A 17,789-nucleotide genomic window follows, 5' to 3' on the forward strand; every position below is an offset into this window, starting at 1 on the left:
TGGTGAAATCATACCTGGAAGTAAGTCTAAAATAAAATAAACCTTCCAAGGCAATGGATTTGGAACCTTCTACATCTCTCAGAATCTCCAAGTGGAAGTGAGAGATAAGTTTCTGTATATATGAAACTATGCCCTGCTCTATGGTAGCTGTTCACGCTGGAATACCACCAAATACGTAATGCACATAATGCACTGCCAGACCAGATGATTACCACAAGAAACTCCAGTCTGATAAACCAAACTTGTTTCTAATAATGTAAAAGAAACCTCCAAGTATGGCCTCCTCAGACAAAAGCTTCTTTCTGTTCTTTCCAGAAAGTCTCCATCTATGTAACATATGCGTTGGCAGAAAGAGCCCTACACTCTCTCACCTTACTAGCTCTTACTCCATCATACACTTAGATGAAAAAAGATTTTAGCCTAAACTTTTACTCAAACTCTTCCTTCTTGTGAAACAAAGAAGTGGCATTTGATATAATTACTAAACACCAACCAGATATCGATAACCCCACAACAATTTTGGGATGGGGAGTTTGAATGCCACCATGGGTACAGTGCTGCACGCAGCTGATCTAACAGCTCACGTTTTCAAAAAAGATACTACTTCCTCCTCTCATCTCCTTCTTCACTCCTTCCCCAGCTGTCCACTGCCACTTTCAGACAAGACCACTTTAACTCATTAAAAAAAAAAAACCAAAAAAAAAAACCCACCACCAAAATGTAGAGTTTCCTGCCAAGACAGCAAGTTGAAGAGGCTTACAGAGGTGTCCAACAGACACCAGATCTAGTGCAAGAGGACAAGGCTCCACTGATCAGCAACAGAGTTTACCCTTTTGAAAAGTAGTAAGCCTTCAGAAGAGATCAGCTGCCCCAAATTCCTACCTTAACTCCAAACAAACCACCTGCAATTTCTTCTGTCTGTCATTAATACATGAGATGTGATAGCTATTTCTCCAAGGAGGTGATTAAAAAGACCAAAGAGAGAGTCTTCCTAATCCATCAAGCACTTGGCATATTTTTCAAGTATCAAATTTTAACAATGAACTTATCTCAAGTGACATGCATGAGCAGATTCTGGTATCATCACAGTATTCTTCAGTTTCATTAAGATAAATTCACTCTTCTAAATATAACTAAAATATATTTACCGGAGAGTGTCTGGTAGATCCTCTTGTGAAATACTTGTCACCAGCTTTTGGAATGTATGGAAGAGTTCCACTTTACAGATCTTGGATCTGAGGAAAAAAAGAAGTCAGAAATTCTGATGGAAAAAAGAAATCAGAAATACATTCCTCTTACAGCTAAAGGTAGTAGACCCCAGCTGAACATTTTTGATAAAAAACATTACGTTCACTTCTCAAAGAATGTAAAAGGTTCACCACAACTTAATTTTTCCCACCCCATCCAAGCTGCCCACCTGTTACAGTGTACTGCCACACCACCTGCCTCTTCTCTTCATTTTAAATGTTATATTGACAGAGCTGCATTGCCCCCATTGTCCCAGCCAGCACTCTCTGTCTGCAGAGAGAACGTTTTAATATCCCCACATCGTTATCCATGTGAGATTGCACCGTCATCAGCTCACAACTACAGCGAAGTTGAGTCCCAGAACTGATCGAACAAGCACAGAAGGACTCCAAAGGCCTGTTCAAACTGGCAAACTTTGTATTATTCAGAACAAATAAAAGAACCAGCAGAAATATCTGGAACAATGCTGTTCTTTTCACAATGGTGACAAGGACACATTCACATTCAGCAACAGCTGCAGGGCAGTTGAATACGAAGAGGCTCATTAAAAAAATAAAGCAAGTCAAAGTTTGAAAGGTCTTTTGAAGATACCATACGCATCCCTATCAGCTTTAAGCCCTTCTCTTCCCCCAAAGAGAAGGCAACCAGAAGAGCTGTTTATGAAGCAGGGTTTGTTTTTGAAAGCCCCAGCTATCTCCTCTATTTAATTAAATTCTCTTTATACACTTGTCTTCACAATGACTGATTCAGTTCTCAAACATGTGCAAGCTGATTCTCCAGAAGCATTGGGAAAAAAAAACCAAAAAAACCAAACCACCAATAAAAAAACCTTCCTATTTTGTTAGTATGTTCTTTAAGAACCCCAAAATTGGCATGCAAAGATGCTCTAAGATTTAATCTTCATGTTAATCTGTCAAAGGTTCATATTGTAGTTTTTGGTGTTCTAGTTGATTAAGCATTAACAAAAGCACATACCAGACATTTACCTACAAATTCCTTTTAGTCAGTCAGCTTTGCCTTCCTTGATATTTAGTGTTATCTAGCATATTGAGGACGGGGTGGGGAAACCCCAAACACCACCCCCCACCAAGCAACCTGAGATCCCTTGAGGGAAAAAAAAACCAGGGTAGAAATACAAGTCTTGTTTATTACTAAACACACGCACACCCCAATAAGGCTATAAATTCCTTTTTTTCAAGATAATAGTTCCTTTTGTGACTGTTTATCACAAAAGCGTAAACAGTTTACTTATTCCTTGACACTGTTTTTAATCCTGATTTCCTAAGGAAACAAGAGCTTTGCAATCACACAGTCTTGTAAGTCCTCTCTAATAACTTTTGAATGTTTTAGCGAATTTCAAGCACATGTGAAAAAGAGAGGAGGACCTCAACAATAATTAAGTTCCTACAGTTTTGTGCAAACTGGCAGCTAGCCGATGGCTTTAAAGTTTTTGAGTTGATACACAAAAGCTACATAACAAATTTAAGCCTACTGAGAAAACGGGGTTGGTTTGTTTGTTTGATCTTTCACACATCTTCTGGAATACATTACACACTACATATTGAAAACTAATATTCTACAGTGCACATAAAGCCACAGTAAGTCACCCAAGTCACCTGTGCTAACAATACCCCAGACACCAATACTGGTCACAAACCACAAAGTTCCTGGTCCTCTTCTTTCCAGGGAAAATTTGGAAATACTAGGATATACCAGGATAAACTTCAGTCAAGTCAGGCCTAACTTCAAGAAGCTCAGAATGTACAACTCGCAGGCAAGTGAATGAATTCTCCACAAGAATTGTCTAAGGTCTACGTATCATTTTATTCACTACTGTCAGGATTATCTTCTTTCTCCCAGAAAGCCTGGGGAAAATGAACAACATGACCATTGATAAATTGGTTGTATAAGCAGTCAACAACCAAAACATGACCCCAACCCTCAAGCTGAACATCCACAGACCAATGATAATTTTGGTCACCTCACCTGAACTGAGGGAAGTGTAGAGAGATGGAGAAATTTGTCTGCAGATATTTACAAGTAATTCCTCTCAACCACAAGAAAAATACATCACTGTTTCTTTAAACATTAATAGTTGATAGAAGATTATGATGTTTCTTAAAGAGCACAGTGTCAAGATGACAATTGGAAAGGTGACATGTTTTGTGTTAGGAATCTGCTGCAAGCATTCCACAGCATTTTCAAACTTTAAGGCAGAAAGCCACGTTTCAAAGCAACACTTCTAACAATCATACATCCAGGTCAGCTGGCCTGAGTCTTACAGAAAAAGAAAACTAGAAAACTGCAAAAAGAGGACCTGCAACACACACATTTCCTTCACAGTCATCAACCCAAAAGATACAAAGCAAAAATTCTGCTAATTTCACCAATAAACAAGCTATCTTTTAATAAAAATTGATCATAGTGCCCCACCACCATTACCTACAATGCTCTCTTTAATCAACAGCAACAAAGAAGAAATAGGATAAACGTCCTCATTCAATTTTTCTCATTCCAACTCCCCTTCTCTCCCTCACCCAGTGACTCTCCCTTTTCCCTCGCTCCCTACCTTTCTCCTTTTTCCCCACTCCCTAGATTTCTTTCTGCTCTGACAATGCACTACACTTCACATGAGCCGACATGTATGCTAACAAATAAGATACATGCATCCAGATACCACAACGTTCTCACACCTGCTCTGATGGCTCCCAATCCTCTTCTTTGTTGTTCCCTGCCGGAAGCCATCTGAGGTGACATCCAGAGGTTGCTCAGGGACTGCACTCCAACTGATAGCTGTAGAAGAAAGGATTATGAACAAGGGAGGTGCTCTCATCACAAAAGCAGAACTTAGAAGTTCCTTTCATTCTATGCATTCACATGATACCATGCTGCTTCCCAAAATAATTCAAACTAAAGAGGACCATGGCTCTCTACGGTCAGGATTCCAATACCTAAAAGAACAGGTAAATTCTGTTTAATTAAAAAAAAAAAAAAATATATATATATATATATGCATACACACACACAACTTTCATCTTTATCAGGTCCTTCAAGAAGCCATGCCTCTAAATATTTGACCTCCAGTTTTGTAATTCTCCCCTTTTTAGGGGGATTCTACTTTCTTTTGTGCATCATGTCCAGACAAAGCATGAAGAAATAGCCAAGTCAGACAGCTTATTTTCATATCCGGCTGTGAAATACTCCCCCAAGTTACTTGCATCGGTCACTCTATGTTTTCCTTATTAATTTATTGTGTGCTATTATTTTATTGTATATTGTATACTCTGAATAGTTCTCTTTATGTTTGATAACTGACATACATCAAATATCTGTACACTTTTTTTGAAAAATGTTATTAGCTAGTAGTCAAATAAAAACAATTTGTTGGAAGAGATAGCAAGTGGCAACAACCTTATCCTTCACCCCCATTCTGATAACCTTATTACCATCTTAGACTGTAAACTTCTTAACGCTGCAACTCTGCATACCATACCTTATAGATTTATAACTAACTAGCAAAGCATCATCAGCATGTTAACGGAAACAAAACTGATTGACATGCCCCATCTGTCCCTCCATCACCTAGCAACAGTTCCTTTAATTTCTACTGCCTTGAGACAATTTTTATTCCCCAAGTTCTCCGATTTCTCTGTGTTCCTAACAAGCAAAACAGTTGCACATGCCTTAACTCTAAAGACAAGTTTCACAGCCTCTCTCCTTCATGATACCATCTTGCCATTCAAGATGCTCAAAACCTACACATTATAAAGCATATTATGGAGACTGGTTACGTTAATCACACTCGTATTATGATTCATCTGTATGCTGCAATTGCCATACTCTGCTAAGCGTAAATTGTACTTGCATTGTGATTTAGGTACAATGCTCTATCACTCTACTAAATTAAAATCCTGTGTAATGTCAAATAACATTAAATACATACAACTGGTATTCAACATTAAACCCTCCACATGTGGAATATCTAAAACCACCTGGTCAGAGGATATCAGATTCTGACAAGCAGATAAAAATTTACTTAAAAATGAAAACGTTTTATATTCTTTCATTTCTTCATAGTTATTGCCAACTTCAAAATATTAAATGGAACATATCTTTCTTTTTAAAAATACCAGCTGAACTGTTTCTATCAAACATATTTCAATACTCAGTGTAACAGCCCTGAATTTATTCTGATTTTCACCCCTTCAAGAAAAAAAATCAACCAGGCATAATTCATATATGCAAAAAAGTGTAATAAAGCGTCATTCACCTTTATTTAACAGAATGACCTGAGTAACTGTACAGAAAGAAAGGCATACACAGGAATTTAGTCACAGTTGCCTTCAGATCTTTTTTTGTTAAGTGAATTGGCACCATTTTTCAATGATGGATTTTGGGTCCTACCTCACAGAATCAACATTTTTTCCTTCCTGGCACCTGTAAATAACTCCAATTTAATGGATGTGATTTTCATTAAGGAACCCTTTGTTTCCATTCTATTTTATCATCAGCTCTACTGTAACAGAATAACTTCCACTTCCAGTTAAGCCAGAAAAGTACACAACAGCAGAAGGTAGTCATGTCCAAGTTTAAATAAACTGCTTAACCATACACGTACAGTGGCAGTTCCATTGTTTTTTTTCCCCAAATGAGACCATGTTGCTAAAACACAACGTGACTTGCATATTCATTCATCACCATGACAAAAAATGCAATGTCCAAAACCTCTATCAATTAAACCTTTACACTATACTGCTCTGTATTCTTTCTACGTTCACAGATTTCTGGAGCAATTGCAAGCATAACTCGGCATGGTGAGTCTTCTGTTCATTACCAAGGAGAATGCAAAACTAACTGAAAACAAGAAGTCTTTTGATATTTTTGTTTTCTTACTGCCCTCAGAACTTTTGCTGGTTATTTTCTGTCTTTGTTTAGATTATAAATTCTTAATGGCATCAACCAAGTGTTTATTCAGTCTGAAAGCTCCCTACAGGGAACTAGAGGCTGAGCTGAGTATTACTAACAATTAAGTTCTGGCCTGAAATTAATTTCTTGCTATACTGTCCTGGTTTCAGCTGGGATAGAGTTAACTGTCTTCCTAGTAGCTGGTACAGTGCTATGTTTTGAGTTCAGAGCGAAGAATGTTGATAACACTGATGTTTTCAGTTGTTGCTCAGTAGTGTTTAGACTAATGTCAAGGATTTTTCAGCTTCTCATGCCCAGCCAGTGAGAAAGCTGGAGGGGCACAAGAAGTTGGCACAGGACACAGCCAGGGCACCTGACCCAAACTGGCCAACGGGGTATTCCATACCATGTGACGTCCCATCCAGTATAGGAACGGGGAAGTGGGGGGGCAGGGATTCGCCGCTCGGGGACTGGCTGGGTGTCGGTCGGCGGGTGGTGAGCAATTGCACTGCGCATCATTTGTACATTCCAATCCTTTCATTATTGCTGTTGTCATTTTATTAGTGTTATCATTATCATTATTAGTTTCTTCTTTTCTGTTCTATTAAACCGTTCTTATCTCAACCCACAGGTTTTGCTTCTTTTCCCGATTTTCTCCCCCATCCCACTGGGTGGGGGGGAGCGAGTGGGCGGCTGCGTGGTGTTTAGTTGCTGGCTGGGGTTAAACCACGACATATACGTCACACTTTGCCTCTAGCACTGGCAATGAAAGATGTTCCATTTCAGGAAACCACCAAAACCACCTAATTTCTATTTGCACTTTTGCACAGTTATGCAACTAGCCCAAGTTAACTCACCCGCACTGCAAGGAACAAGTTTTGTTTTGCTGTTAGTTTGTACTTCCTGAATTGCCTGGCGGCTATGTTCAAATCGAAGATCCGATTGCAGCAGCTTAACCTCCTGAGGGACAAAACCATCTGGTAAAAATGAGATGTGCTGACACCTAAAGTAAACACGGAAAAATGCAAGTGATTTTAAGTCTGGTCTTTCCAAAAAAGCCGATTTTGTGCCATTTCCCTTCATAATCTAAAATATGTTACTTTTACATTAAAACTGAATTGTACATGAATTATAGAAGGACATTTGGAGGCATTTTTCCCTTCAAAAAATTATTTGTTAGAAAAACAAAGCCACATACTTTATTAAGACCTTGTCCATCCTAGATGGTTTTAACAAAGGTCTAGTTAAAAGCTAGTATAATCGATGGAGATAAAGTATGCAGGATAAAAACTGCAATATACTTCTGCAATCACAATGAAAAATAATCATCATAAAGTATTTACATAGTCAACCATATTACATTAACAACTGTTTTATGAACCTAAAGGTTCATAATCAAAGACTAGAAAGATACAAAATAAACTTAAAGATGAGATCATACATGGAACTGTGTTACCTTAAATTAACATTACACACTGAATGGGATTAGGTTCATATGACGAGGAAAAAACGGCCTGAGTATAATTATCATAATATTTACCGAGAGCAGGAATGAATTAAGACCAAAGTTCATATTGTCAGATGTAATAGTCTGAAAAAGTGCCTGACTTTGCAACCAAAGACTAGTGAGGCTGGGCAAATTCTTGTCTCGTGTTACAGAGTGAGGAAAGGATTATCCAGTACACTCCACTGGATAGTTAGGTAGAGCTTCCCCTATTAATATACTATGACCGCTTTTATAACCATCCTAGAAGGATGCAAGACTATGGAGAAAAGGAGTTACTAAACAAAGTAAAACCTTTCAGATGAACTTGTCAAGTTAACTGCTTCTTAAAGGGAGTGGTTCAGCTCCCCGATTTCTTTCTCGCTCTCCTTTCCCTCCACTCTGCCCAGTTCCATTTACTCTCCTCCAATACTTGCAGATTCCTTTGTTGCACTGATTCAACCTCCCAAGCAAGAAAAACATCCACTTCCTATCCTTGTGTTGCTGGGATAGTTTTCATCAACTCAAGGATCTGAGGAGGAAGAAAGCCAGTGCACAGCAGATGACTTTCCTCATTTAGCAGCAGCGCACTTCACCTCTCACATAAATTTCCCTGAGGTGACAGGTTGTGTTGTCAGAGCTCTACTACTCACAGCAGGGAGAAAAATGAAATCTTGGATGTAATTCAAATCAAAGCAGCAGATAAATTTTTACCACCAGGGAAATGCACATAAGCTTTGCCATGCCAGTGCAAGGTACCTCTTAGTTGTTTTCCAGCTGACCAGTACAAGCTTAACATGCTAGCTGTCCTGAACCAGGTGGGAAGGGACCTCCGGAGGCCACCTGGTCCAACCCCTCCTGCTCAAGCAGGGCCACCTCCAGCCAGCTGCCCAGGACCATGTCTTCTGAGTATCTCCAAGGTGGGAGACGCCACAACCTCTCTGGGCAACCTCTGCCAGCGCTCCGTCACCCGCACGGTAAAAAAGTGTCTCCTGATGTTCAGAGGGAACACCCTGTGTTTCCGTTTGTGCCCGCTGCCTCTTGTCCCGTCACTGGGCACCGCTGAAAACAGCCTGGCTTCATTTTCTTTGCACCGTCCCTTCAGGTATTTAGACACATTGGTAAGATCCCCCTCAGCCTTCTCTTCTCTAGGCTGAACAGTCCCAGCTCTCCCAGCCTTTCCTCACATGAGAGATGCTCCTATCCCTTAGAACATCTTCGAGACCCTTTGTTGGACTCTCTCCGGTATGTCCATGTCTCTCTTGTACCAAGGAGCCCAGAATTGGACACGGCACTCCAGGCTTGGGCTCACCAGTGCCACTACAGGGGTAGGATCACCTCCCTGGACCTGCCGGCGATACTTGGCCTAATGCAGCCCAGGATGCCATTAGCCTTCTTTGCTGCCAGGGCACGCTGCTGGGTCCCATTCAACTTGGGGTCTAGCAGGACCTCCCAGTCCTTTTCTGCGAAGCTGCTTTCCAGCTGGGTAGCCCCCAGCATATATTGGTGCATGGGGCTGTTCCTGCCCAGGTGCAGGACTTTGCACTTCCCCTTGTTGAACTTCATGAGGTTCCTACCTTTCTCCAGCCTCTCAAGGTCCCTCTGGATGGCAGCACAATCCCTTGGCATATCAGCCACTCCTCCCAGTTTTGAGTCATCAGGAAACTTCCTGGGGGCATACTCCACACCATCATCAAGATCATTAATGATGATATTAAACTGGACCTACTATTGACCCCTGGGGTACACGGCTAGTTACACCTCTATCTACAGTTTGTCCAGTGATCACCAACCACCCTCTGGGCTCAGCCATTCAGCTAGTTTTCAATCCACCCCACTGCCTGTTCATCTAGCCCATACTTTTAACAGATTCTCTGTGAGGATCTTACAAGAGGCAGTGTCAAAAGCCTTACTGAAGTCTAGGTAGACAATATCCACTGCTTTCCTCTCGTCTACCAGGCCAGTCACTCCATCATAGAAGTTTTTCAAGTTGGTCAAGCATAACTTCCCCTTGGTGAATCCATGCTGACTACTACCAATGATTTTCTTGTCTTTCACGTGCCTGGAAACGGTTTCCAGGATTAGCTGTTCCATCTCCTTCCCAGGGATCGAGGTGAGGCTGACCAGCCTGTAGTCCCCTGGGTCCTCCTTCTTGCCCTTATGGAAGAATGGAGTGATGTTTGCTTTCCTCCAGTCTTCAGAACTTCTCCCAACCGCCACGACTGATCAAAGATTATCGGGAGTGGCCTCGCAACAACATCTGCCAGCTCCCTCAGCTCTCCTGGGTGCATCCCATCAGGGCCCAGGGACTTACGCATGTCTAGTGCTCTTAAGTACTCCCTGACCTGATCCTCTTCCACCAAGGGTATATTCTCCTTGCTTCAGACTTTCCCCCGGTCTCTAGGACCTGGGATTCCTGAAGGGTGGTCTTGCTAGTAAAGACTGAAGCAAAGAAAGCATTCAGTACCTCAGCCTTTTCCACATCCTGTGTAACCAGGTCCGCCATCTCATTCAGCGTGAGCTCACATCTTCCCTAGCCTTTCTTTCATCACCTATGTACTTAAAGAAGCCCTTCTGGTCTTTGACATCCCTTGCCAGATACAATTCCAGTTGGGCTCTAGCTTTCCCAACCTCATCCCGGCAGACAGAGACATTGTCTCTATATTCCTCCTCAGTTACCTGCGCTTGCTTCCACCCTCCATATGCTTCCTTTTCATGTTTGAGTTCGGCCTGGAGCATCTTGTTCATCCATGCAGACCTCCTGACATTTTTGCCCGACTTCCTATTTGTCAGGATGGACCACTCTTGAGCTTGGTGGAGGTGATCCTTGAATATCAACCAGTTTAAGGGCCCCTCTTGCCTCCAGGGCCTTATCCCATATGACTCTTCCAAGCAGATCTTTGAAGTGGCCAAAGTCTGCTCTCCTCAAGTCCACTGTTGTGAGCTTGCTTTTTACTCTCCTCTCTCCCCTCAGAATCCTGAACTCCACTATCTCATGGTCACTGCAACTAAGGCCTTCGACCTTCACCTCCCCAATGAGCTGCTCATTGCTGGCGAATATGAGGGCCAGCAGAGTACCTCTCCTCATTGGTTCCTCTATCTGCCATTTCAATCATTCCTAAAGGTGGATCAGGTTCAAAAATTCCACTTCCTTTTATATTGCAGAGCAGGAGGATGAGAAATAAGTATGCCAAAGCCAGAGTTGCAGAGCCACAAACCTCATCCTTTACAGAAGCTGAAGGCCCAGAGTCTCATGGCAGAATTCCTCAGAATGCATCAAGACTACAAAAGGTGAGCTTGCACTGCACATCCAAATCAGTGTGAATGTAAGTGGTGGAATAGACCAATGAGAGATACTTGCTTGCACGCAAGTGGCAAGTGTCCCAGAAGCACAAAGTTTTGCTCTAAAAGCAAAAAACTGACAATTAACACTAATAGAAACAAGTATTGACATGAAATCATGACATTCCAATCTGGTTGCCAAACAGCGCCCATCTTTCTAAACCTAAATGTACTCGCATCACTCCACAGCAATTTCTGTGTTAGGTCTAGAACTCAGTTTCCATGGGCTGCACAGCACACATGAAGGCATATGATACAGTCAAAACTTTAGAATAGCAGTTTTCAAAAACCTCTACTGAGAATGGACTGACAATATCATTTTAAAAATTTTACATGGGAGGGACTTGCATGCATACATGATAACCCACATATTAACCTCCTGGAAAATTTTAAGTTTGGATCCAAGCTTAGGAAGACAGCAAAAAGTAAACTGATTTTACTGGAATTCCCTTCAAAGCAAGTTTAAAATACTACATCTTTTACTTGCTGGAAAGTAAGTCTGAAAGCAGGGTCTAAAATCAGCGGAAGCTTCAGAAGAACTAAGAAGTTCATTTAAGGCTAAGTTATAAAAAGGTTTGTAAGGACAACCAGAAAGAAATCCTTCGCACAGTGCAAAAGTCTACCTATGCATTCATTTGGAGTCAATTCGGTCAGATTGCCTTTAGGATGAATGCATTTGGGGGCTTTTTAATTTGATTTTAGGAATGGTCCTGCAAGAAATAAAAACTGCTTTTGCTCACCGACACAATTCTATAAAAGGGAACTTATAGATATTCAGAATGACTTTGTGAAGTGTGGATAACTGAATAAATAAAAACTTTTTTTGACCCTGTTTGAGGAAATAAAATCAGGAAGAGGGCAAGAAAAGTTCAACTTCACTATGCTAAGTTTGTGTCCTTCTGGATGCTTTTTCTGCTGGAAGGCTTCTAGAAAAACTCAGGTGGGTAACAGCTTCTCACTGCTCCACGAAGGGACAACAAAGGGGATTCTGAATGTAATGGAAATGCTTTTGCGAATCTTCAAGTCTGATCCATCAGCAGGAGTCAGCTTTTCTCCGTACTACACGGGGCTACTTTCTGAAAATGTGAATTCACAGAAATTCACATTTTCTGCAAATGACTTTGGTGCAAAGTCCTGGTATTTGTGTGACACATCGTCTTCCGTAACTCATTGGCTCTGTACACACTATCTGATTTCCAAAGGAGAGCACTTACCTTTCAACAATTGCTCTCCGCATAGCTTCTTGGCTATATGGACACTTCCCCACTACAATTGCTGACAGATACACTGGATACTGCAGGAAATGCATCAGAAGAGCTCCTTGACACCCTAACACATTCCAGCGAGCCAGCTTATCACTGCAGGACATAGAGCATGTTCTGTCCCCACGACCTGGCTTCACTCGTAATAATCCCACACAGTGATACCCCAGCCCAGGTATTCGGGCATCACCCAGCTCTCCAGGTACGCATTTTGCTCCAGTTCTATAAACATCTACTACCTTCGGTCTCCCTAAGCCAGTCTCCTTATTAGCTGTTTGCATGTCTGCAGAACATTCACAGCTCTTTGGATTTGTGTCGTCTTCACGTTTCACAGATACTTGCTGAACAGTCAGGTCTTCAGGGATTACAGAAAAATAACCATCATCGTCAGTTTTCATTCTCTTGATTACGTGATTACTTGCCGTTTTCTCTGATTTCCTTTTATCTTCTGGACCCAAATGATCATGGTTACTTCTACGCTCTGATTGCCCAGCTGCATCATCTCCAGTCACTGGCTTAGAAAGCTGGTTCTCTGGTTCGCCAATTGGAATAATAGAAGCATCTCCACCTAGAACAAAAGAAATGACAATAAAATTGTCCAAAAATGCATCTCTCATGACTGGAACACATCACATCAGTAATATTACAAATACTACTAGCTTTCACAGATTCGCACTCAGGAAGATTTAACTACGAGAACACACTTTTCAAACAACGTTGCCCTGTACGATGATGAATTGGCTGAAATTTGAGCCAATGTATGTTTAACTTCAGGTTTTGCATTCCACCTAAGAAATAATCAAAAAAGCAAAATTTAAAACAAAAATTATAAAGCAAGAGGTGTCAAAGGCATTTAACAGACTACAAGCAGTGCTGAAGACTCACAGGAAAACTAGTCCGATTTCACTAAACAATACAAATCTCAAAAGAATAACTAATGAATAACCTATCAAATAAGGATGGAAATTTTAATCCACGTCACTAGAAGAAGCTCAAAACCAAAATTTTGAAGCTCAGTTCAAAGCAAACAAAGACCGACAGGCATGTGAGAAAAAGGCAGTCAGGAAATTATTCTTGCTATTAAATTTGAAGATGTAGATTCTATTCTCGTATTGCACTAACAAAGAAAACCATCATAGCATATTCCAGCAAGGCCATCAAAATCATGAAAATGTATGAGCAACTACTTCACTATGTGAAGTACTGATAAGGCGTATTTTGAGAGTGCTTAGACTTCTTTGCTCTGGTAACAGACTAGCAGTTGACGAACACACTGGTAGGAGCGTGGTAACATCAAGACATCTGATAAGCTGGTAGACCAAGAGGTCGCATTCCTACATTTTGGCAATAGCACCTCAACTTTGTGGTGCTGTTTTTTTAAAACACACAAAGAGCGTTTTCCATGACAAAACAAAAAGTTGCATTCCATTCCGTAAGAAGTTTTGGGTTGGGAGGGTGGTGGTGTTTTATGGGTGGGGCTTTTTTGGTTGTTTTTTGCGAGTTTTGTTTTGGTTTGTTGGGTTTATGTGGGGTTTTTTTTTCCTGGTTTGTTTTGGTTCTTTGTTTGGTTTGGGTTTTTGGTTTTGTTTGTTTGGTGGTTTGGATTTTGTGTGGTTGGGGGGTTTTTTTGTTTGTTGTCTTTTGTTTTGGTGGGGTTTTTTGGTGGGGGTTTTTTTGAGTAACTGTGGTAAATGTCCATGTTCTTTATTAAAATTTGAATCCAAGGAGACAACGTTTAAAGCAAAGCAACCAGGAGATATGACAGGACCTCTGACAAGTATGTTAGTTTCCGGAAAAGAAAATAGTAGCCATTATTGTTTAAAGAGAAAGTGAAGCATTCCACTATATAATGAGCTGTATATCAGATTTACTGAGTTCTCATGAATCACATCCAATGAGATAAAATGCCAAATGTATCTGCGGAGGACCAATCAAGTATATCTTAGGGTACATACTGATAACATGAGTTACTGCCTCACTCTCACTCCAGACCAAAGAGAGACCAAAGAAGGGCAACGGGCAGAAAAGATTCTAGAAGTGGGGGCCATGACATTGGTTCACTTCAGCATACTCACATGGGGTATGACTGGAGAAGAAAACAAATATGGTATTTGGTTTGAGTTTCCATTTGCCAGTTTCAGTTCCTGGAATAAAGATACTGCATTGCTGATGTGAAGCTGCCAGCCACATCTGATGGAGGAGATACCTGTTAGGCAGAAAGTTTTCATGAAACATTTATTTCATTTTTGATGCATGGGAAAACAACAAAAATTAGATGCCCACTAGTGCCTGTTCTTTCCTGATGAAGTCTATGAGGAGCTTCTACGGTTAGGCTTCTACAGATAGATGGGATTCAACATACTCCATAAACACAAACACATCATTGGAACCTTAATAACAGACCTCAAAAGGTTGGATTCAGTGGAGTTAATCTCCTCAAATTGTGTATCTAAGGTCCCCTCCTCCCACTCTGTACTTTTTACCAGCACTGCAACTCATCCGATTCTGTGAGAGCCAGTTTAGTGGCATCAAACTGCAAGAAATGTACTTGTTTCTGCAGCATTACTATTCTCCTGGCTCAGTTCCTTGAACCAGCTTACCCCATGTGAACAAGAGCACTGGTATGTGGGAAACAGCAAAAAGGCTACCCTTGACAACCAGTCATCAGACCAGCATTGACATCACATGAAGTCAGGTAATACACTTCTTTGTACAGAGGCTCTACAAGAATGAGGAAGAAACAAGCTTTTGTGAAAGGGCCTTAACACCACCTAGAAGTGTAAAAATTAGGTTAAACTCCTGCTAACAAAGAGGGGGGGAAAAAAGTGTTGCCTATACAGAAGTAATACTGTCTCTTTCATTACATTCTCATCCCTGAAGCTGCAAAATCTGGCTATTACAGCTATAGGTCAAAACCATTTGGATCACAACCAACCAACCTCAAGTGGCACTGAACAACAGCACATGAACTTCATGCCTCACCTCTGGAAGCTCCTCTTGGCCACAATTTCAGCATGACTATCATTCAGAATGTCTCCTAAAGCAACAACCAAATGAGAACAATACACATCATTACTGAAAAGGAGACAAACAAAGCAAACAGAATTTGACAAATGACAGTTCTCCAGATTTATTAGCATTTGAAGGTTTAACATTGGTATTAGGTTACTGCAAGATATTTAAACTTCCAATCACTACAAAAGGAGGTCAATAGCCTACATAATGAAGGATAAAATTCTTCACTCCGCAGCAAGTCAGAGACTTGTTTAAATACCAAATTTTAACTCTTCTGATATTTGAAATCCTTTGAGTTGAATAAAGACTGGCTTCCTTCAAAACCTTCTTGATGTTTGTTCTTAATAGTAAATCTTGATATTCTCAGATTAAGCATAACATACAGAAAATTTCAAGTGTTTGTTAAGCTCTTGGTTTAAGTTTCTTGTTGCACTATGTCCTACCATTTAAATTACTTTTCTTGTAAATAATTCTGATATTTACCAGGTTTACACATCTCATCTTCAAACTTCCTGCAGTGTCTGCCTATTGTGGTATCTAAAAGAACAGGATCTGTAGATCAGTTTTTACTTCAGGAATAAAAGGCCAGGTGGTAAAAGTCCTCTTTAACAGTTCTAAAAGTTTAAAGTTTAAAAGTTTTCTAAAACATAACCATTAACATGACCTACCAACCAAGTTAATTTAAAAATAAATGCATGTCACCATAAGAGGAAAGTATTTCTAAACTTAAGATCACTGAAGACAAACAACAGAGACAGGAACTAGCTTTACTTTTTTCCTAGTCAAATTTCTAGTTTGACTCTTAATACATAGATTGTAAGTAGTACAACAGTTTAATCACAATTTTCCTAGATCCATCAGAAAAATGTCTGTCCTAGTACTCTTCTAAGATGGCTAAGTCACAAGAAACATCCACAGAAATCTAAGACACAGAATCTAGTTTCTTCTCTTTTGCTCCACTAATTCATTTCAATATGAAGGACATTATACAGAACATGAAACAGCCTAAAACTCATGCATGCAAAACCATTTCTCCTATCTTGCTCTACTCCTCCTCTGAAGTCTAAAGAAGGTAGAAATCCCTGTACCTACATATTCACACTTTTCCTCCTTAGTCACTTTTCAGCATTACTTACTATGGCTTCTCCCCTCTCCTAGGAGAGGAGACAGATACATTCTGAATAAACAAATGGACATGGAGAGCAAGGAAAGTCCTACAATAAATGGTAAGAAATAGTAGCTGTGAGAAGTCATAGATCTATCCCATACATTTACTGTACAAACACTTAAAACTATCTAGCTGCAGAATATACAGTAAGGGAGAAAAAGCCTGTTAGCACTTTTCTGGTGTGACCCCTACCCTAATTCAGCAGTGGTATCTTCTGCATCAGACCACAACAAAACTAGACTGTAACAGGGGAAGCACAATTATTTTGCTTATGTTTTGTTTTGCTTTTAGTTATGAAGTCTTTAGGTATGCAGACTCAGGGCCTAAACTACACATTTCCACATATAAAAAGTTCATTCACCTTTAAGGCAGCAAGTGCGGCAAACACAGCAAACTTTCAGGGCAGGCATTTTGGCTGCCTAAGACCCTCTCTTCTTGATGAGGTAAGGTCTGCCTTATACTTCTGGCTTCAATCTAGAAGTCTGAGCTCAATGCCTTGGACATTTTCACTGATTCTATGACACCAGCAAGAAAGAAGGTAGCATAGGTAGTCTGTTCTTGGATTTTACACCATACTTACCAGTTTTTCTCATTTTGTTTTGGCCAATACATTTTGTTCCGGTTCCCATAGCAACAACTTCCTTCGTTACTGAAAGAAGAAACAACATTAAGTGAACAAACTACTGCCAGAAGCATTGCTCTCATACAGTCATTCTGGTAAGACAATACAGAGAACATTGTGTAGAAGGGAAGGTACACGGAGGCAGGCCATGCAACATTCCAGAACAGAAACAGCATCAGCTGGAAAACTGAACACTTTAGGCAGAAGCACTAGTGCTAGGAAAAGTCTATGATCCCATAGCAGGAGTGCTAACGCAGGCTTGATATGCTAGGCAACACACAGCGGCTGCTGGCATACAATTCCTCAAACTCCTAAAAAAGAAGCATGGCATACAATCCGCATGACAACATGGAAGCGCCAGTAAGGGAAAAGAAGATGATGGTGAACTAACGCAAACACACAATGCAACAACGCAGGCTGTTAAAGGACAACGAACTGAGACCTTTCTAGGATTCTCTCAAAGAGTAGCCAAACACACTTTTGCAAGGGTTTACATTAGGAATTCAGGTCCTGCCTACACTTTTGCCACTTATTGAACAGCCAAATACAAATGCAGGTTTCCATCTTTTTAGTTACAGTCTGAGAAGAACAGCATTTCACTATAACTGTCTCTTTCCAGACAGAAGCTGTAAAAGCTTTTACAATCACAAGAGTAAAGAACTTGGGTGGAGACAGAAATGGGTCAGGAAGGGGTGTATGTTTTTTAAAAGGTATCTTGGGAAAAAAAAAGGGGGGGGGGGCGGC

General features: G+C 40.6%; 1 protein-coding gene across 15 annotated transcripts in view; it reads right to left on the reverse strand.

Moving 5' to 3' along the window:
- ADAT1 (adenosine deaminase tRNA specific 1) overlaps window positions 1-17,789 on the reverse strand; it is a 33,060-nt gene that overhangs the window by 14,429 nt on the left and 842 nt on the right. For 5 of the 15 annotated variants that reach the window (XM_052796392.1, XM_052796400.1, XM_052796393.1 and 2 more), the window contains 8 exons: window positions 17,004-17,072; window positions 15,739-15,792; window positions 15,223-15,277; window positions 14,316-14,446; window positions 12,193-12,808; window positions 7,011-7,156; window positions 3,942-4,041; window positions 1,149-1,235 (listed from right to left, as the gene is read on the reverse strand). In XM_052796392.1, the coding sequence (XP_052652352.1) occupies window positions 1,149-1,235; window positions 3,942-4,041; window positions 7,011-7,156; window positions 12,193-12,808; window positions 14,316-14,446; window positions 15,223-15,277; window positions 15,739-15,792; window positions 17,004-17,072 (1,258 nt within the window). The other 10 variants (XM_052796396.1, XM_052796395.1, XM_052796402.1 and 7 more) reach the window with 8 other exon arrangements.

This window comes from Harpia harpyja, chromosome 9 (assembly GCF_026419915.1).
Source record: "Harpia harpyja isolate bHarHar1 chromosome 9, bHarHar1 primary haplotype, whole genome shotgun sequence".
NCBI classification, from domain to species: domain Eukaryota; kingdom Metazoa; phylum Chordata; class Aves; order Accipitriformes; family Accipitridae; genus Harpia; species Harpia harpyja.